Below are 22610 nucleotides of genomic sequence, written 5' to 3'. Positions count from 1 at the left end.
TGCACATAATGAATGACGCTTCTGTGTATGAAGCTTTGTCAGGATCTGTTTGAAGCTGACTGAACAGCCTTGGGGACTTGTAGATTTACGAAACATATTTGCTGATACGGACAGATCAGCCAGGAGTATGTTCAAGGGTCCTCCCTAACTTCCAGAGCTGACCCAACAGAGGCCTCTACTTAAGATATAGTCGAATAGGCAAAACTGTGCTAGTCAGTTCAGTTGCTTCTGTTATGGAAAGTTATTGTACAAAACATGCCTTTCACTGCATCCCCATAGAAGTATCTTCCCATTACAATATATCATAGGATTTCCTATGTCATCACCAGGTCCAACTTAGGACTCAGTCTTCTCCCAGTGCTGGTGAATATTATTACATTAGCTTGATTGTCTGTTTGTAATCATGTTCTATCAATGCAAAACTGGAATAAGATAATGAAGAATCAGGTCCTGTATTTTACCAAAATGCTAGTTTAAAGCATCTTAAGATAATGCCTCATTGGAATCATATAAAATAGGTATTTTCCTTCTACAACATTGCAAACCCCAGGGAAACCTTTTGTTTCTACTCTTTTCTTCCACCTTTTCCACCCAGAAGCATGCTGGTGACCCAATGTTTTTGCTCTGTCAGTATTTCAATAATGTGCACATTATCTCATTTTAAATACTGCCTAAAATGCAGTTAAGCATGTTACTCTGAAAGATCTTACTGAATAAAAGAAGTTATTTGCATAATAAGGTATTCTTACAATTAATGAGGATGAAAGTCACACTGAGATTGAATCCTTGCAATTTTACACAAAGTATTCGATGTTTCTGGTTGTGTACTGAAAAACATGGAGCACTCCCTTGCCTCCAATGAAACCTCCCATCTATTTGTGCCCTTTGTTAACTCCCAGCATATGGTGTTTTAAAAGAGATAGCTAAGAACAATGGGCGAAGTAGTGGAGTTTTCCTTCAATAAGAAATCCACATCTGAAGCATAGCCATGAGGGAAACAGATCTACACTGTTTAAAATCCAACTAGAATAGCTTATTAAGAGTTTTAACCATAAAATGCTTTAAGTTAAGAAAAAAAAAAAAGGCAGCTGGAAGATGTTAACTTGGTTTCTAATTGAAACAATGGTATGTTTTATTTCATGTTGGAATTTCAACAGACTCTTAATTAGACTTTTTACCATGCAGTTTTCATTTAAAAATATCTTGATGACATTCTGGTCATCAAGCAGATCCTGGGAGACTTGACACCTGTTACTCCTTGGAAGAACATTCATCCAAAAAGGCAGGCAGGCAAATAATACTCCCCAACTCATAGAATAAATATTAAGTCAAAATATCCAGAGTATTTAAAAGAATAATGAAGGGGAAAAAAAAAGTCTGGAAAATACTTTGTGTGATCCAGACTTAGTGATGATAAGCAGATAGCAATGCTTAAAACAAAAGCCAAACACACGAGTTGCCTGCTATGTTGTGGAATACTAATAGTATATTTACAGTGTGAATGTATAGCTGGTAAAGTCACTACTATGTCATTTCCTAAGGACATGAAAAAATTATGCTTACCTATTTTATGAAAAGCAGCTTAGAAAGTTATTGAAAACAGCATTTGCAAGACAATTTTCTATATAGTAAGGAATCAGTATACAAGACCAGATGTTATCATGCAGATTGAAACACACAGTCACTTCATTTTTTGAAACACTGAATAAGGAATTCTCATAAATGGCATTGCTATGATTCATCTTGATGTAACTTCTTAAAGTGGCATAAAATTAGTAAATAGACAGTGTTAAAACCTGGACTGAATTAAAGAAAGAATTCCATGTTATACTGAAGATATCACCTTTAGATTGAACTTCAGATACTGCAATAGGATAGGATAGGATAGGATAGGATAGGATAAGATAGGATAGGATAGGATAGGATAGAATAGAATAGAATAGAATAGAATAGAATAGAATAGAATAGAATAGAATAGAATAGAATAGAATAGAATAGAATAGAATAGAATAGAACAGAACAGAACACAATGCAACAGAACAGAACAGAACAGTTGGACGAGACCTACAATGATCATCTAGCCCAACTGCCTGACTACTTCAGGGCTGACGAAGTTAAAGCATGTTATTAAGGGCATTGTCCAAATGCTTCTTAATGGCATTGACCACCTCTCTAGTAAGCCTGTTCCAGTGTTTGACCAGCTTCTTGGTAAAGAAACATTTCCTAATATCAAGTCTGAACCTCCCCTGATGCAGCTTTGAACCATTCCCATGTGTCCTGTCACTGGATACCAGGGAGAAGAGTCCAGCAACTCCTTCACTTCCCCTTCTCATACTGATCAAAATAAACTGAGTTTGACTCCTGGCCTTTAGTGACATGGACAGCATTAATTTTCAGTGCTGATTTTTAAATAAAAATAAAAAAGGATAAAGGTATAAAATAATATCATCATCAGAGCTTGAGATGCATGGCTAAACTACAAAGAGAAAGAGTAAACTATTTTGCTACTCTGCAGTAACTTGTTTTCCTGACTTTTGGGAGAAAAGGAAACTCCCAAATTTTCTGTCTCTTATTAAGAGACAAATACTGTTTGCTGTGTTATGTATACATAGAAATAAAACCATCAGCTGCAATCTGGTCTGAGTTAGCTCCATCTTTTGTGTGAAGAAGGTCGATGGGCACATTTTGGGATTCTTTTATGTATCTAAGTGACGGGGGCTTAAACTGTTATTGCCCCAGCAGTTTTTCTGTCACATTTTAGCTGAAGTTTACTGTCCCAGAAGTGGAATTCTCATATGAACACTCCTAGGTTGTTTCAGTACAAAGTCAGTGGAGTCAGTTTAAAGCATCCTAAACCAAAGTTGGATGACTTTACACTTATGTGAACAACTTACATAGACACTTTTAGCTTCACAGCTGTGTCAACAGAAACTGCAAGAAATAACTTCTCAACTTCTATAACTAGATGCGAAAGAAATGACCTGTATATGCCTTCAGTTCCTCTTGGAATGAGGAAAATTAGAAAGGATGTTAGATAGATTGTGGCAAAATGGCTAGAAGCTCACTCTCAGGACAAATCGATGTCTGCTAATGGGAATTCAAATCAGAGTAATCAGAAGGAAAAAAAACCTAAATATGAGGAGAGCTTAGATGTCTCTGTTCTTGTTTTGGTCACCCTGAAAAGAAAGAAAACCAATACCAACCCCCCAAACCTATAAGACTTTCGCATTGTTTTTCTTACCACCCATAAAATCAGATGCCTTTTAAGCCAAATCTCTGGCAAAGTTCACAGAGTCCATGTTTTTTATGGCACGGACTATTGTAGAAATATTGTGCCAAAAACTGTCATAGAAAATATAACCTGCCCCACAAGCAGATTCAGCCCTGAGAGAGAGCTTGTTGCCCCTAATGTATCCTATTGTATCTGAAATGTTTTATTCTTACCTAGAGCTGCCCTCTGAATGTGCCTCTGGGTTATTTCTCCTTTCAGGTGGTCTGTAAAAGACACAAAATCCAAATAGTTAGAATTCAAAATGTCAAAAATCAATAAAGTCATTGCTTATTTCCCACCATTTGAAAACCCCTGTGCTGCTGGCCAGTTTAAGGGGATTTTTTGTGATCCACAGGACAAGTGGTTTTCTGAGCTCTCTCCTTCTCGCTACTGTGAGTAAACAAGTAGGCACAATTTGGCTCTACATATCCTCAGATTTAACTTTGTCCAGCAAGAAAGACTGAAAATGAAGCTATTTACTGTCAAGCACTTTCACAGGATAATGATCTCCTGCTGCTAAATACAAAAGAAGTCCAAGCGAGGCTAGAAGACATACAGAATTCCAAGTATTTGTTCAAACAGACTTATAGGCGCTAGCAGTGAAAATGAGATATTAGGTCATCCAGTCCACCTCTTTGCCAGCGAAGAATTGGTTCCTTACAGTCTATTTTTCCCTGTTCATCCAGCTCAGTTTTAAATATCCCACGTGCTAGAGCTTCTACAAGTTCTACTACTCAGCAGAACTCACTGTGTAGATGTCATTGGTCTTCAACTGAAATTCTTCTTTAATTTCATTATCTCATTATTCCTAGTTAGGGTCCCATGCTCCATATAATTCACCTTTTCACCCGTCTTTTATTAATTTCCTCCTTGATCTATGACACTGTTCCAGTTCACCAATTATTTCAAACAATAATTAGATTACCATATGGGAAGCTATTATTCATAGATATTAATGGAACCAATAAAGGAAAAACATAACTCTAAATGTGCAATTTCAGCAGCATGTGTGTTCTGAGGGAGGATGGGATTATGTCTTTCAAGTTTTCAAATTAAAACAATTTCTAAGCAGGGACTTGTTCATAATCTTTACTAAGCTACACATCTGGATACCAGGGAAAGAAAAAAAAATTCCACGCTGCATTCACTTTTTTTCCCCAGACCTGTGATCATGTATATTATACTAGCATGCATTCTGAATTAAAAATATCCTCTCGCTTACAAGTAAAGACTTACAGAGTAAGCTAATCAGAGAAAATTAAGTCATTAATTAAAAGCTGCCAAGTGCTTAACTGGAGAATGTGAAAAACCATTTAAATTCACAGGTCATGAGAATTAGAGTCACAGTTCTATGTGCACCAAAGAACCATGAAAAATTAAACTTCTTTGGGAATTCTGAGAATAATTCTTAAGTATTTAGTAGTGTTGTAGAATAGGTATTACATGCAATACATTGCAGTATAACAGCCAAGTTATGCTTTGAATGTTTTTAGAAAACAAAACAAAACAAAACAAAACAAAACAAAACAAAACAAAACAAAACAAAACAAAAAACCCCTAGTTACTCCTTGCCCATAAAACAGATATTGCAGATTCCTATTTTTCTGCACAGGAAGTTTTATTCTTTTCAATTATTTCTATTAAAACCAATGAATTCTTCTGTACTTGAAATTATCTGTAAAGTTAAGAAAAGCCTTCAGCTACTGAGAAACAGGTTAATTGAAAGAACTAACCTCACCTACCTCAGCTATAACAAATAAATCCTCCATCTCAGCTGTACTAACACTCAACCAAAAAAACCATTCAGTTAAATAAGCTCCTGATTTCTGTAACTATGGACAAAAACACCTTGATTAATAATTTTTACCAATAAAAGCCCAGTTTAATGATCAACACTTATGCTATTCGTGCTTTGAAAGCTTTAAATAGCAACTCAGTTGATGTCAATACTCAGTGAAATGTGATTAAACATGCCAGTTTTTTTGCTCAAATTGCTTTTTGCTATTCTGGATATTTATATCCTTGTACTCTATCATACTGTGTCGCACAGGGTGATGTTACTCACTGAATATTAAGCCATGAGACAGTTATGAAACAATTTGTAGTCATCTTGAGATTCATCTCAATGGATTACCATTAACGTAGGTGCCCCAGAAAGCCACCTATACATGTATTTTCACGTAAGGGCTCCGAAACTCCCTTTCTTAAGCACTGTGCAACAGGCAACACCAGTGTCATTTGAAAAAATGGTTCTAGTAGTGAGACTATGCTGTTCATGAAGAATCAACTGAAAATAAAGGTGACATACGAGTTCTCTGTCCTGTCAATATGTTTTTAGTAGCATTATTTCTCTTTCTTTAACCTTGCTAGGAACAGATCAGCAGCAATCAAAAACATTTTGCATAAATTTCTATCAAATGGCAATGAGGTCAACAGAAAAACAGCAAGCCAAACAAGTCAATGAAAGTAAGATCTAACAGATAGGTAACAGCTTGCAGTCAATACAAATATGTGGAAACGGAAGAATATGGGGACTGTTTTTTACATGATTATAGCCAAGAGGCTGGACTTCCAATTACCTAGAATTTACTCTCAGTGCAGCTGCGGCAGAGAGCACAGAGGCTGCAGAAGCCCTACTTTTATTGCAAGCTTTGTTAGGCCAGCCAGCAAAGTGGAACTGTCCCAAATGCTCCTCCCTCCTGTCATTCTAGCCTTTGTACACTTCTGCTCCATCCATGACATGGATCATGATGTTGCAAGAAATCTCATCCTTCTTCTATTTGGCAGCTTTATGAAAGAATGAGAAGTTGGAACCCGACCACCTGTAAACAGAGGGGAACCAAAGAAAACTTCTATTTCTGCTGGAAAAATAAAAATTCAGTTGTACCATTCTTATAGCAAAAGACTTTTTCTTCTATGAATAGAAATAGAAAGGTGAGATTTATCCAATTCTCACAGTCCAAACTGCCTTTTCAGGGCAGCAAAAACTGAACTTCATTATGCAGAAAACTTCCTGAGGAGAAATTGTAATTGTATTATGGGAAAAGTAGCCCAAACAGGAATTCTGGTTCAGAGGACATGATGGTATCATGAGGCACCTGACTATAATTCCATACCAAGACTTAGCCAGATGTGATTTAATCTTTCAATTTCTTTTAATCCAATTTGAAATTTGACAGTTTATTTAGATTTCCTTTGGAAAAAAATTGGTTTTCATGTAGAAACTCTTATTTTTGACAAAACCTTAACATTTTCTGTACATGGTTTTGATTAAAGTAATCATGTTCTGTTTTCACTACAAATACTTGTGGGGAAGAATGAATGTTTCTGACCTGCTCTACTTTTCTGCCCTTGAGAACACCATTATCCCAATGCAAGGCTTGAAGTAGGGGATAGTTCCAGTATTGTTGCCTGCACAGACCTTTCCATATAAACAGAGGACTTCAGTCTTTAGTACTGCCAGTTCTACAACCTTCATAAACACAAATATTTACTGAAAGAAATACGAAGAATTACATTCTCATAAAAAACCCCATGTCTTCTGATTCAAACAGTGTAAAGTTGTAGACAAGGTAGTGTTTAAATGTGGTTTGCAAAAATTGAATTTAAGGCTTGGCAAACATCTCTCAACATATGGCTAATTATGTTTTCTGAAGTTTCACCAAACAAGAAGCTAAAAATAGGTCTGCAGCTGATACCAAATAATTTTTTCCAGTGGAGTCATTCTTCATTTGGAGATAACAGTCCCAATAAAATGTTGAATGCTGCAACTCCACATGTTTTGGCAAAAAAGTAGTTTTGGGGAATTTAAGAATTCACTCAGCATGCAGCCAGCTGTCATTAAAGCTGTGATAAATCTGTTGGTTTTGGCTTGTGTTTCTGGACACATGTACCATCCTGAGGTATGCAAAAGAGATGAACTGGCAACACAGAACTTCAGCTTTATGACAGGAGACAAAAGCAAGGAGGGAAATGGAGAAGACAAAATGGAATAGAGAAGTCTAATTAAGACTGATCTAAAGCAGTGGAAAGTATCCTGTATGTTGACTAAATATGACAGAATCCATAACTTGAATAGTATGGCTTTCCTTTAACTTCTTGTCTTTGTGTTCTTCCAGACTGTTTCAAGGAGCTGAAATTATTTTCCAATTTATTACAGACAATGAACGCCTTGACAATACTGCATATGCTTCAGGGCAATACAAAAATGAGTATGCTACAATTAAAAAAAATATTTATTTAAAAAAGTAAGTGTTTTGGTTTTGCTTGAGTCCACATTACAGGTTTTAAAACTTCCCTTATGTTTTATCAGATCTGCCATATAACACTATTATAAGGTTTCAAACACTGCTCACTTAAAGGATAAAAATACTGGACAAGCTAAGAGTACACATTCAACCTTAACTCCCTCCCTTTGAAAATATTTGTTGTTATTGATGTGGATACACATTTAACTTGATGCAGGGTCTCTTCTGTCTTAATAATTGACAGGCTGGAGCCTTCGTCAATAACCTCTCATCTCTTGTTATTTTTTAACACTTTGCTCTTATTTTACATTTTCCAAGCCTGTGTTTAGCTTAAGAAGTCATTCCATCCAGGAGATCCTGAAACCTTCACACCTCAGCTAGGATGCTGTATCTTTTTCCTTCTCCATCTTTAAATAATTCTTGGTGTTACATAAAATATCTAGCAGAACATCTTCTTATGCATCCAGGGAACCTCCAGTTCCTGGAACTCACCCTCCAGGACATTTTGGGTCCCTAATAAAGCTATATGGTCTAAGTGTTACATCTATCTTTTTTTTTCTGCTTCTCACACCACCCCAGCAGCGAGGAGGCTGGTGAGGGGACACGGCTGGGACAGCTGACCCCAACTGACCAAAGGGATATTCCACACCATATGATGTCATGCTCAGCATCTAAAGCTGGGGGAAGAAGAAGGCAGGAGGGGCTTTGGAATGATGGTATTTGTCTTCCCAAGTCGCCGATAGGTGTGATGGAGCCCTGCTTTCCTGGAGATGGCTGAACAGCTGCCTGCCGATGGGAAGGAGTGAAGGAATTCCTTGTTTTGCTCTGCTTGCGCACGCAGCTTTTGCTTTACCTATTAAACTGCCTTTATCTCAACCCACGAGTTTTCTTTTTTACCCTTTTGATTCTCTCCCCCACCCCACAGGGGAGGAGTGAGCAAGTGGCTGTGTGGTGCTTAGCTGCTGGCTGGGGTTAAACCATGACAGGAAATATGCAGCGTTGTTGTCTGTAAAGCAATGCCCCTACACATGCAGTTGGATCCAGCTATCACCCAATTATGAGGACCTACTCAAGACTCTGGATCTATTAAATTTGATTCATAAAGTTGCGTGCGTCCACTTGAGTCAGATAAGGATGCTGAATGAGCACAAATTAAAGCTGTATACTCAGCAAATAATCACTGAGATAGATAGGCTTTTAGGGACAGAGAGGAGAGTAATCACATAACTTCCATGAGCCTTGCAGAGATATAGTTTTAACTGAGCTTGAGATCAGAGCTGTAACAGCTCAAAAAGGATTTCTGAAAGTAGGAGACATTGAACCCAAATGAAGATATTTGAATGGATTAATTTCTCAAATGGAGACTATTCAAACAGAGATAGTTATTGGAAATCTTACCAGATGTGTTAGGTATTTTTGAAAATCTCGTGCTGAAATTGTATGAAAACACAACCTATGATAAAAAGTATCTGACAAGAAAAGTCATGGAATAAAAAAAAAGATTGTGTTCTAAGTCAAAATCCTATAGCACTAAGAGCAGGCAAACTGTTCAGCCTTCCTCTGATCCAGAGAAATATTTGGGGCAAATTCTGACTCTTCTTTGAAACCTTTGTACTTCTCCAATGGCAAAAACATGTAAATCGGCTCTATTAGGACAACATGCAGGGGCAAAGTAGTCTGCACCAGTAACCTGGCTCAACATTATTTCTGATGCAAATGCTCTATTTTGGGATACATGGTTGGCCAAATTCCCATGTAATCAGACAAGTCCTAACTTTGAGAAAGTCCTCAGAGGCACCAGGAAAGAATATCCTCTATTGCAGCACTCAGAGCCTCCTGACTATAGCATACACATTTTTCAAGGTATGAAATACAGCCCTCATCAGCATTAAAAATATATTAATGACAACACTTGACGTTACATACTGTAAAGTATAACCTGCTGCTGCAGATTTCTGCCTTTTGTTCACTGCAGAAACATCTGCAGTGGTTTAAGATTTTACTGGCTCTCCTTTCTCCTTTTCCCTCTCCCTTCTCTCCTTTCTCAAGGTTTGCTGTCAAAGGTTACTGCCCCCACAGCAGAACGGGTAGAAGCAAACGTCTGCCTGCGTTCTGGCCATTCCAGCACAGCTTAGCATCTCAGCACAAGCATACTGGCAATATAAGCCGTGACACTATCATCGAGTCAAACAGAATGTCTGAAATATTAGTAAATACTTTTTGCCAGCTGTGCTGGGAAGAAAGGATTGGAGATGGTAACTGTCAGCAAAGAGATGGGGCAGACCGTTGGGAGCAAGGTAGCTGACAATGTTTAGCAGAACTCATCAGTCAGAGACCCCAGGAAAGATGACAGGTTCAGAATTGGAAGCACAATCCTGACGTTCACACCAAATCCATAACTGCAAACCACAGCCTAACCTCAACACATGAACAAACACACTTGGAAATACACAGTTTTCCCAACATACTCTCATTTTTTGAAGTTTAAATATCAGAGATTCAAATGCATCCATTTTACTTTGATGTAAGATACTGCGAATTTTGAGATTACTATTTAAAATATCTGACTGGGGCATGTTCCCTTCCTTGCCATACTCAGCCGAGACAATCACAGTTTTCATCAACACATTTAATACCTTCAAGCATGATCAAATTTACAGACAGAAAGCTTATGAGACAGCAGTGTCTGTCACTCATTGCTATAGGATGACACTGTATTTGACTTCACTGATTATTCCTTGAGCTACTCAATATATAGTCCTCTAAACTCTGTCCCCATTTCTATGCATTTATTTCTAACCTCCATATTAAGTCTCCTCCCCATTTCCTACATGTTCTCGTTAGTTCTGGCCAGATTACATCATACTTTTTTTTCTCACAAGATGATTACTTACACTTTCTGATTGATGGGCATTCCTGTAACTGTTCATTGTTTGGCCTTCATTTCCACAGCACTCTTTATCCCACATTTTTTTTTTCTAATAGCCTTCCATACCTTCTGGCTGGTACAGAAAAAAATGCTTTGGTAGGGCTATACAGAAAAACTGTACAGAAACTGAATTAATTTTTCTGATGACAGCATTCTGGATCTCTCTCTTCCTCTAAGTACAGACTGCCATTGGCTGCATAGACCTTAATTGTTGAGGTGTTCACCAAGGTCCCATTTATCTAAATGAGGGAAATGCTAGCACGTACCACAGCTCCCATTCACCCAAAGGCACAGGACTCCTTTCCACAGAAAGTGGAGTATGGGAAGTGGCTAGTGCACATAACTTCCTAATAGTCCGCATACACAATACTGGGATATCTAGGATAACCAACAGAAAGCACTAAAAGCTCTGGACTGCAGTTCAACATCTCTTTGAAACTGGAACTCAGAACCTGGATGCTTTCTGAATTTAGAAACAAATGCTCAGACCTTTATTCTATCATCCCAAGGTTGGCTGGCACTACCCAGCTGGGTTTTTTTTTTAAGTTGAACCCAACACTGCCCAGGAAGTTTTAGCCAAGCATGGATGTTTAGCAGCAAGCACACTCCAAGAGACTTCGGCAGAAGGACACATCATTTCTGGATTCTCAATGGGTCGGAGACAGGCAGATCAGTCAATAAAGTAGTGCTTCTGCATGCACTAGCGAAGGCAGTTTGTTGTACTTCTCGAATTAAAGTGAATATTTTTTTTTTCCTAGATAGCTAGAGTTTAGGTGCCCAAATTTCATTTAAGCTATACCTTAGATACCAGAGTGTTATTTTAGGTGTTGTCCAAAGTTAACAAATATTCTGTGTATCTATCTTCTTTTCATATGCTGGAAAAGAGACAGAAATGATGCACATCTGGAAACTGTTGTTCTGTTGTTTATCACATCTATTTGTTCATGAATTAAATATTGAGCTGGCCCAAAAAGCATGGCTGAAAAGCAATGCCATATGGATAAGGAATCATAATATGTGAATTTAGTACTCTGGATGCTCATATGACTAAATGCAGCTTATCTCTTGATTATTTCTGAGGAATTAATGTGAAGAGAACAAATAGGGAAAATAAAGTCAGAGGAACAGCTTTGTAAACAGGTCCTCTCTCTTTTTTGTTAAATGTCCAAATTTAAGGAGCTTAAAAAATAAAGGGTCTTAAAGCACAAACAGACAAAGTCAAAGACAGACATGGTTATTTTCTGTTATAATACTGCCTTCATGTTTCTATGCAACAATGTGATGTCTAGTTTCATTTTGTGATATTTTTTCTGGCCAGGGTTGCCCAACACAAAATTAAGTATAGAGTTCCAGGCCTCACTATATACTTCAGTTTCACAACCTTTTAAAATTTTGCTATCTTACCCAAGAGATTGCCCTGGAACTGAGCTCATATTGCTGTGTGACTTCTGGTCGGATGAGACATACTTAGACTGATGTTAGGAATCTGATAGATATGACACAAAATTAAAAATCAAATAAATTAAAAAAATTATGGTGCTGGAGCTGCTTAGATATGCTACTATGTTTTGAGGGCACGTCAAGGTTTCAGGGTGATGGAAACAAGGTCAGAGTGAGAATAAGTATGACTTATTTTTTTAACGCTCTTTTACTTGTAATATATATACCAAGCCTTTGAGATATGGCTTTTTGACTGTTAGACACGTATTAGCATCCGAGTAAAATCTGAAATAGCTTCCAGTAAAGATACAGTATATATTTAAGGTATAAGTATAAGCTAAGGTCTATTTCTCTAGATTTTGAAGATTTGATTCTTCACTCATAAGATCTCAGGCCATCCAGTACTAAAGACAGACAAGATCAAGGAAAACGTTTTGTACAAAAGACTGTAGGATTTAAAAAAACCCTATAATATAGCATTAACTATCACCTAGCATCTTTTCTTTAAAAGAGCAAATTCAATAGACTGACTGAAGAACTTATTAGCGTAATAAAACTGCAAAATGCAGTGTAGAAATCCAGCAATGACTACCCATTCTCAGTCTGTAGACAGCCTACAAGCAGAAAATCTGTTACTGAGAGGTACTTTTCCAAGTTTATAGTCATGGCAGTTCATAGCTTGATTAAATCCAATGAGCTTGGTCCATTTGCTTTTAGTTATTCTAGTGAAAACCTTAAGTAAAAAGTGTTTACTTGGTTTCTTCCTGAGCATAACTTTTTCCCCTGAAAATACTTCTGTTTCTAAAGAACAGAACATCATTTGTAATAATTAGAAAATGAAAATGTTTCCTACATATGTAGATTCCAACACAGATCCAAAGAAAACATTAACATCTTAGGCCTGGAGTGACTGTTACACTAATAAGGTTCCTCTGTTTAAAGAATAGCACATCAGGGGAGCATAATAGAGCTCTTCAAATGAATTCATTCAGTTTGGTATTTTCTGAATAAGACATTTGACAAATCGTGTTTTCTCATTCTAAGGACCCATTCAGCCTATGCACTGTCACCCAGGGGCACTGCCTATTGTTTGAAAGTAAAAATAAACATATGTAAGCTACTCTGAAACAATGGACAATATTTAGCATTGGCATAAACATATGCATTGCCCCATGAAGCCAAAAGACTTGTACCTTCCAAAATAAGTTTCCTAAGTGCTGCTGCAAAGAGGATTTTATATTACCGAAGATGGTATCCTCTTCTTATAGGGAGGAGCAGAAAAAGGAGAAAGGCTGCCAGAAAGCTGCTAGGGCTCTCTGGTTCTCTCGTCAGTCTCAGCTCTAACAAAGCAGGGAAGACAAATCCTATGCCAGCTAAGGACTGACAGAGACATAGCAATGGCATCTTTCCTTCCATCTTCTCTGACAATTGCCCAAGCCATGACCCCATGCTGGCGCAGTAGCAGAACAGACAGCTCTGTTACAGCTGCCATCAATCTAGGTGTACCTCTGAAGTGAGACAAGAGTTAGGCCTATAATGTTTACATTGCCTACAGTAAGTATAGCAAAGATGGATTGTCTCTCCTGATTTCAGAAAGGCACAGTAATGCTTTACAGTCTATTACAATAGAGTTTATGTTCGTATCTGTTTTTTCTCCTGGTTTGCACATCTTACTATCAGTTTTCTGGGGACTCTCATTCAGCTAAAATTATTACTTTATTATTCATTGCCTAATCATAGGGTGTTAAGCATTACAGTAAACAAATGTAACTGCACTACTCCAGCACAACGTGAGCCCTGCTCACATTGCAAGGACTTCTGAGATTCTAAGAACAAATTCTCATGTAAATCAAAAATACAATTTGTTTATTACAAACAAGGCAGTTAATTGATTACTCTGACTGACTATGAACACTGTAAGAAACAAAAAATTCATTAACATGAGCCTTTCACTGAACTGCCAGCAAGAAAGAAAAATATATTCCTGTCACTCTCTGCTTTATATTACAAGCCAACTGGCTGCTCCTAGAACAAGAAAATAGGTTGTGAAAACTTTCATCACAGCACTGAGTCTGCCCCAAGATGGTAGCAACCAGTTACCATTTTGTAGCTATCTGCCAGGCCTGTGGGAAATGTATGACATCTATTCTGCATTACAGCACCTTGAGAGAGATCTTATAAAAGGTGCTGTGAGAGATCACAGCATTTTTATATTGTGCTCTACAGATCCTTGGCTAAACTAAGCCATAGAAATCATGCCTGAAGTGAGCTGGGCATCAATAGAAAAAGAACCTGAACAGAATCAGGGTGAAAGTAAGTTATATTTCAGCATGGAAAGAAGGAAATAAGTTAAAATGGAAGGAGTTGTAACCAAACAGAAAAATTAGATGTAGCATCCTGCAAAGTAAATCACATTTCTAACAGAGAACAAACTGCAGATGGTGACAAGGTGGTTGAGAAAATAAAAGCTGCAGAAACTCAGCTGGTTTTCTGTGTTTTCAATTCCATGCTTCCAAAAATCAAAATGTAACATTTAAAAAATAGATTCCAAAACTGCAGTCATAACGGCATGATGATTAGATATTTCTCCAAAACAAACACACATAGGAAGTATGTTTTTTCAGCATTAGGTTGCAAAACAATTGGGCCAAGAAATTAAGGAGAAAGAAATTAAGGAGAAAGATCTGAAGACTGTCAGCCATGCTGAATGGCTTCAGCTTTAACAGCTACTGCTATTTTTGGTGGACACATAAACAAGCCTCCTTTATTACAAAACTGCTTTGAAACTGACCTGGAGATCAGAAACAGACCGGGGCTTCTAGGCACTGGGCCACACTGAATAACATCCCAGCTGGGAAATTACATCTGGGGGACTGTTTGTCCCCATGGCCTGTTTTCTCTTCTGTTTTTCTCACAGATGGCTGCAGGTTTTGCCGGGCTAATGTGCTTTGTTATGTTAGTCATAAGTGACATCCCTCAGGAGTAAACAGCATAGTTACACACCTGAGATTAAATATGGTAGAAATACTACTTGTGTTCCTTTTTTCTGACGCAACTGTTGTGTCCTGAGACCAAGACTGGCTCTCTGTTAAGTGGCAGAGGACATCTGCAACATGCAGGCAGCTTCCCAGGAGAGAAGAAATCAGTGGAGGCTAAGTCTATTGAGACTTTATTTTTGTATATATCCCAGCGCTGGAACAGAAGTGGTGAAGCAGCAGGCAGGCAATCTCTTTTTTTCAGAGAGCTTCCAGTCTACACCGATGTGTACTTGCCAAATCTCCTACTTCTCATGGTAAGCTACTGTTTCAGCTTGTTCTAGATCACCGATTTGGCTGTTCATCTAGAATTTCCCAGGTACTGAGCAGTCCAGCTGCCAGGCAGCCAGAAATCGTGGACCCATAAATCATTGTACACGCAGAATGCACACAGAGTGACACTGAGCAGGCTCTGTAGAAGTTAGCTGGGCACACACAGGACATTTGACACCTACAGAACGTGCTGGATGTGTTGCACAGTACGTGCTGCGCCAGTGCCCAGTTGCACATACTCAGCATTATCCTGAGCACGTTAGATTCACCGCACTGCTCAGATTTCTGTCTGTGAAGGAAATCTGGGACCCTGAGGTTTTTAATGTCAAGTATTGATGGATATGTTAATGCTTGGTTCTCAGGGAGCTTTCCACATCAAGAATGGACCCTGATCAAAGAACAAGATAAATAACAAATAGCAAATTCTCTTGCTGTTTTTACAAGTTCTGTCTCTTGTGACACAGAACTCAGTGTAAAGTTTAAGGGCAGTATACAACACTTCCATAGGGTGAAACACTTGCTTGTAAAATAAGAAAAAGCACTTGAAAGACCACGTCATATCTGTTGTATCATTCCTGAAGACCAGGAACAAGAAAATTTAAAGATAGCCACCTTTTAAATAGAGGAGAGTCCTAAACTGACTGGCTGAGCGCACAACAATGGATTGCTCTCAAGAGCAGAAGGCGGCTGAGCAGCCTCAGTGGTATAAAGTTTGGTGAAATTGTGAATGCAGTTCAAGGAGGCAGCTTTGGAGACCTCAAAGGTGGACTATATTGCAATATATTTCACAGTATAAGCGATATTAATTTTCTGTTTAAAACAATTACTACTATATCTAATGCTTCTTGCCCTTTATCAACGAAAACAATAAAGCCAAATGTGGAAATCTTTTCAGAATTTTCTTTTCAATTCTTACACAAGTAGAACTCAAACTGACCTCAGCTAGAGTTTTTCTTGAGTGAGGATTTCAAGATTTCAAGTTCCACGGACTTTAAATGTCTCTGCTGAGAATAGCAATTCATACTAAACTACCTGAAAAATGAAATGCCATGGAATGATATTATTGAGTTATCTGTTCATTAAATCTGCATACTGAATTCATTTATTTATGAGTTTTTTGCATGTCATTTGAACCAGATTTGCCTGTGGAATGTAACCTTTCTTCTTAGAGTTTCTCAATCCCTTTTTAAATCCAGTCTTGACATTTTTCTTCTGCACTAGTAATTTCCAGTAAAATTCACTGAGCGTGTATATCAGATATAAGTCTGCGTAAGGACTTGATACTTTCTGGAATTAAACTAGAACAGTGAATTACACTAATCAGCAGCTATGAAGTCTCAATGTTTATTTCCATAAAAGAACAAGTATCTCAGAATATTACACTGAAGAATGGAATGCATGTCAAAGCAGAGTAATTTCTCCCTTATTTTAGCCTCACTTCATTCATGGCTGAAACAATGTCCAGTAGGCTAATGTCTCTGACTCAAGATATTTACATTAATTTAAAATCAACAGATAATACGACCAACAGTATTGAGCTTTAAGAAAGCAACACATTGATTTTGATTAATTTTCTTTTCATATAGGAAATCATCACAGCATTTTAATTTCATTTGCATTCCATGTAAAGCATGGAATTTTTCTTCAACAGAAAAATTCTATCCTTCCTAAGTACATATACTTCAGCAAAATTTTTAAAAATGTTTTTTTGCTCATGCATGACTTCCCTTAATCCTTTCAGTCCATATAATCATGGCCTAAAACATGCATAACATTCCTAATATCATCTTTGGGATTCTAGTTCTTAACTACCTGATTCTCCTTTCTCAAAGTAATTTATTGCCTGCATGTGAAGCTAAAACAATGTAGATATACAACATAGCCAAGAGAGTGCTCTCAGACCACCTCTTCCTGAAAAACATCGCTTCATCTTATTTCATTTCTTATCTATGCAAAAAGGTTGCTATCAGTTCCCTTCATAAAGTTGTGCAGGTATAAAGAAAGACCTTGCACAAAATATTCTTACTTTGGAGTTTAAAAGTAGGTCTACTTGGCTGATCTCCATGGGGAGGTAGAGTCACCATAACAAAATAATTTTTTATGTATACGTACATAGAGTCTTGTACTCTAGGTGATTATATATTCAGGTTTTACATTATTTAGGTTCTGATTAGGTTTTACATCTAACTTTGCATTCGCAGCATTAACAGTGCGAGGTACAAGGCAGTGAGTCAGAGTCAACATTACCCTTGAGCACTCCTATGTCTTGTCCTCACTCTCCTCCAGTCCTCATCATTTCACTGTAGCACTCTATTAACTGTGATACGTAAGGTGAATTATTTGAATAATGTACATGCAAATTAAATGAAGACTCTTCAAAAATCTTGCTTTGCAATATTAGGACATGCCCTCACTAAAGATTAGAATTGGCTTTGGTACCCTATGATCTTGTGCACTAAAATCAAAGCTTGAAATGAGGCAGAGCAGTGCAACATCTCAGCATTCCTGTGGGTATAGCTGCATCATCAACATCATGTGTACATAATCCACCCACCTACCCTTTTTCATTCCGAGAGTGCCTGTTTCCTCACACAGTTATTACTCCCACATGAGTTTGCCCTTCCCCTCCCAGCTTCAATCATAACGTTAGCTGATTTCTGGACAGACTAAAAACAACAGCTGCTTCCGTTTGGGCATTAAATACCATTTAATATGCTTTTTTTCCTTTAGGAAAAAACTAAATGTAATAGTGGTATAAATACCCCAAAATAGACAGACATTTATAGGGATGAACTGGAAATCTTTACTAATCTTAAACGCATCTAACATGTAGCACATTCTTGTATATAGGCAACTTTTTTAGTTACTAAATTCTGAATGAATATATCAATTGAATTTACACTGAAAACAGTATTTTTATTTCCCTCAACTCTAATTTGCTTTGGAATCAATGTAGTACCAGTTGGGCCTTTTTGTTGTTATTTAATGCTTTGCTGTTTGTGGAGATGTAGACTTCTTACTGTCAGAATCCTTCCACACAGAATGTTCTTGGTAATGGTGTAAAACCACCATGTTGATAACAGTGTCCTAGAAATACAACTCCTGCTAACCCTGATAAGGACCGAAGTTTTGACTTCAGAGGTTTTGTCTTTGTTTCTCACCATCCAACTCTATTTTCATTGGCAATAAAATAAATTAATTTTCTCCAACTTGAGTCTGTTGTGCTTGTGATGGTAATCGGTAAGCGATCTCTCCAACCTTATCTTGACCCACAAGCTTTTTCTTCTTACTTTCTCCACCTGTTCTGCTGAGGAAGGGGAGCAAGAGAGTGGCAGGATAGGTGCCTGGCAGCCAGCCAAGGCTGACCCATCACAATGTGCTAGGCACAATCACTCAATTTATTTGCAAGAAGAAATTCTATACCTTCACTATTCTGAAATCAAAACCTTTGCTTCAGCATCTAATTTTCTTCAGTAAGTCTTGGTAGAGACCCTAACTCTTTGAAAATGATAAAATACAAAAATACTTGCAGTGGCACAACATGTTTTTTCAGAAGAAAATAACCCTTTGTTTCTTTTTAGCCAGTGAAATAAGCATTTTTAAAGTTCTTAATGTTGGACTAGAAAGGCAAAAATTTACTTGTATGTCAGTGCTGGCCCACTTTCCAGTTCTCCTATGCTGGTTACAGAGTTCTCATTAGTTTCCTGACCTCTCAGTTATTTCTTTCCAGTTTTACTTATACTGGTTTTCTCTATTTGTCTTTTAAAGTCTAGTCTTTGGGTACATTCTCCAGTCATATGTAAACAATTCTGAATAGTTCACTCAAACCAGTCCAGACGTATCTACATGTTCAAAACCCATACCTCATTTTTCTGCCTTTTGATGGTGTATTTATGCTGAATATTGACTTTCAAACAGAAATGCTCCTCAATGCTTGCACCAAAGCCCTCTGCTCCTTTATTTGTGCCTATACAGAAGTTTGTGTGATAATGCAGTAAACAGGATCACTAAAATGAGCCAGCTTAGAAACACTTCACCTTTTTCCTTTTTCTTTTTTTTTTTTAAAGTATCAGAAAAAGACAATTTTTATCCTACAATAAAATTCACCTTCTTATTTCTAGGAGATCATTGTCAAAAGTAAGCATTATGAAAAATCTAAGACATACATATTATTTTCCATAAAAATAATTTAAAAATCTCTGTATTCTCTGCAGTGCTATTAAACGTAAAAGGAGATAGAATCCAGGAATATGTGGTATCGTAGCAAAGAGGCATGCTAGCCACAATGTCTCATTTCTGATGTTATAGTCACTCTACACTTAAACTCCAGCTTACATCTAGATATTGTTTTCCTTAATCTTTTTATGCAAGCAATAACACCAGCAAAAGCCTACCATGAAAATCTTACTGCAAATTTCTTTTTCCAGCCCTAACTTCCTGATGTTTTTGAAATGCTAGTGTAATTGAGAAGTGGTTGGAGTATTTTGTGTACTTTTTACTGCAAAACACTAATATTTCCAAAGACAGAATGAAAGGGTATTTATGACACAAAAGTTACAGCTAACTGCTGTCACTATCTCAAAATATAATCTGACTGCATGTAATAGGCTCTGTGGCCTCTGTGGTGCATAGTTTTACACTATTAAGTGTAGCTTAGAAGTAACAGAAACTGATATTGATGGGATCTGTTCTTGATTGTTCACAACAAGGCAGCCAAGAATGCTTAAGAAAACCAAAACAACAATAAAAGTAAATTAAAGATGTAGTTGCAGGCTGCAGATGACTCTCATTTCTCCTACCACATTTTCAGTAAAAGTTTGGCAGGTTAGTAACCTTACTTAGCATCTTTAATGGTCTTCTGAGTATGTATGCTATGATGAGATAGACTTAACTGAAAAATTCTTTGAGGCTGCTAAACTATATAAACTGGTGTAACTGCATTGGTTAAGCTGAATAAGCCAGAAAGTGTCATACTGGATGCAAAGATTTAATAATTGTTAGAGAGGTGCTAATAGGTAGTTTTATTGACAACGATGATCAAAAGAAGGCTGGATAGGAGAAAAGGACAGATGAATAAAATATTGTATTTATATTAACCAGAGTGCTCGTTTTCACACGCTGCATAAAGTTAAGAAAGAATTGAAGGAAGGACTATACAATATGATCACTCTCAAGCCTCAGACATCAGTGTTTAAAAACCATCCACAAAGTAGTGTACATCTGCATAATCTGCATAGATTAGCATATGGATAGCTATAAAAGGATACAACATGGATGGAATCTTTTGCTTATACAGTAGAATTACAGTATAAACTAAATGAAAATAATATGTTTCCATTTTACTACCAAAATAAAAAAAAATGGAGAGTAATGAAATTCATTTTCAATTTGAAAACACTTTACTTGTAACTGCACTTTGTATATCAAAACAAATGCAAAATGTGTAATTTTGTGCAATTTTTCTTGGAACTATGGAGACATTTCTAGTTTGATTCTTAAAGGAGCTTTTCAATATTCATGTGGACCACAAGCTATTACAATTTCCTATAGGAGGCATATAAGCATTGTCAAGTTCAGCACAATATCACTGATTTATTATCCAGCTTCTTGTTTTGTTCAAGGGATCAGTTTGGTTTTTTAGGTTACATATATATATGAAGATGCACTCAGATTTTTGTATTGTTCATGTTCCCCAAATATACTTCACTGTTTCAGTTCTAACACTGAAGAACTTAACCAAAAACAAATTTGAAAACAGATGCTTTTAATTGCAGCAAAATCCATACTTTACTGCACTATAGCTATCAGAAGTTTTGCCTAACTTACTGGGGAAAAAGCCACAGCGATTCAGTCCAAACCAAGGATTTCTTTTAGATTTTGCTGGGACCATGGAAACAGAGTCTTGAGAGGCTATACCTACATTGCTTTGTTAAATTATTTCTGAGAGCTGCTACAGTAGAGTCCTGCAAATCTCAAGGGACTTACAGACCACACAGGTCTTGTCCCAACATGACACTACAAGTGGTACCTTCAGGACTGGCATGTGTCCCACCACTTCTTGTACTGTCTCCCACACCCTCCAAACATTTGTTCTGCCCCTAAGACATTTGCAACAGATGTAAGGTGTATGTAAGGCGGCTGCTAGGCTCCTGTCTTCAAGGAGCACAGTCGCAGCCCCAAACACTGAGAAAGATGTGCTTGTGTGTGGCTGCTTATTGCTGGTGTTCACTATGCCTGCTCCAAAATTGATTTCAACTTCAGCAAGAAGTTTGACACTCAGTGCTGACTTTGGCTCTACCTCATTTAGGCCCAGAAATCTCTTGGGCTATTTAACAGACGAGTAAATCCGGGAGACAGAAGTAAATCAGGACAATGTGGACTTCAAGATGACAGCAGAGAAAAAGAGGTTGTATCCTGATGTGATGGCTCATGTTCGCACCTGTGCACACCGCTGCCCAAAAGCTGCAGGCCCTATTCACCTTGGAGATGCTTCCTGTTACTTGGAGAATAACATGTATTGTCCTCCACAGTAGGTTTAAGCTACTTTTCCAAGTTTACCAGGGGAAAAGGCCTACTTGGCAGGATTTAAGTGAGCTTATATAGACACTGGAAAGACCCATAGTTGCAAGGTGGATATTGAAATTCTATTTCCATAGGCCAATCTGTGGACATCCATGCACAAGTTCTGTACTGACATTTATGTTCTGGCCAGTCTGACGGAGAGAAATGAGCCTACTGAGAGAGGGCAGGTTGATTGAAGTGTTGTCTTATAGAAACAACCCAGTGTTCAGAACACTGCTGCAGCAGGGCTCAGCACCTGATGTCTCTGGTTCTGGATCTCTTCCAAGCATCCTTTGTGCTGTGGTTTGAAAACACAGTGCCAACATGGCTGAGGCTTTCCTCATAGCTGACATAACTTTAAATATACTGCATAGTATCTCTGAGGGACTTGTGGTGTACCCGAAGGTGATTGGGAGGGGAATCTGGCAGTAGCTACCACTCGTGACCACAGAGAATATAATCATAGCTACAGTGAAAGTACAGAACACTTGTGAGAAGTGCCATGAGATTTTTGTCCTTTCCCAGAAGTCAGCTGCTGTTACAAGACAAAAAGTGATGACAATGACTTCATTGTCCATGTCTGTGCTGGTGCCACCCGAAGAGAAAGGAGACAGAACCTGAGAACAAGGTCTACACCACTGGACCTGGATGCCAGATTACCTTTAAATCTAGTTCCTCACAGCCTGTATCTGGAAGCTTGAAGAGACTTGGTTCACCTGAATGTGTGCAAACAGGAGGACATGGATCTGATCTCCAAGGACTTCAGGGATAGAGGACACAACTGTGTTTCACATCTGACAGAGAGCCTGGATAGCCCTGGAAAGAAGCTACAGGCTTGGAATCAACAGAACTCA

General features: G+C 37.7%; 1 protein-coding gene and 1 pseudogene across 1 annotated transcript in view; one reads left to right on the top strand and one right to left on the bottom strand.

The window, feature by feature from the left end:
• The window catches only part of KIF6 (kinesin family member 6), a 170060-nt gene that overhangs the window by 27753 nt on the left and 119697 nt on the right, over nt 1–22610 (bottom strand). Inside the window, exon 18 of the mRNA XM_087775455.1 lies at nt 3445–3495. Coding sequence (XP_087631581.1) covers nt 3445–3495 — 51 coding nt within the window. The remainder of the gene's footprint in view (nt 1–3444; nt 3496–22610) is intronic.
• On the top strand, nt 14143–22377 carry LOC148053247 (adenylosuccinate lyase pseudogene; annotated as a pseudogene).

The sequence above is a fragment of the Nipponia nippon genome, unplaced genomic scaffold (assembly GCF_047370975.1).
Source record: "Nipponia nippon isolate SJK-2023a ecotype South Korea unplaced genomic scaffold, ASM4737097v1 scaffold_4, whole genome shotgun sequence".
Lineage (NCBI taxonomy): Eukaryota > Metazoa > Chordata > Aves > Pelecaniformes > Threskiornithidae > Nipponia > Nipponia nippon.
The sequence above is the reverse complement of the archived record's forward strand: the minus strand, read 5'-3'. Positions and strand labels throughout refer to the sequence as shown.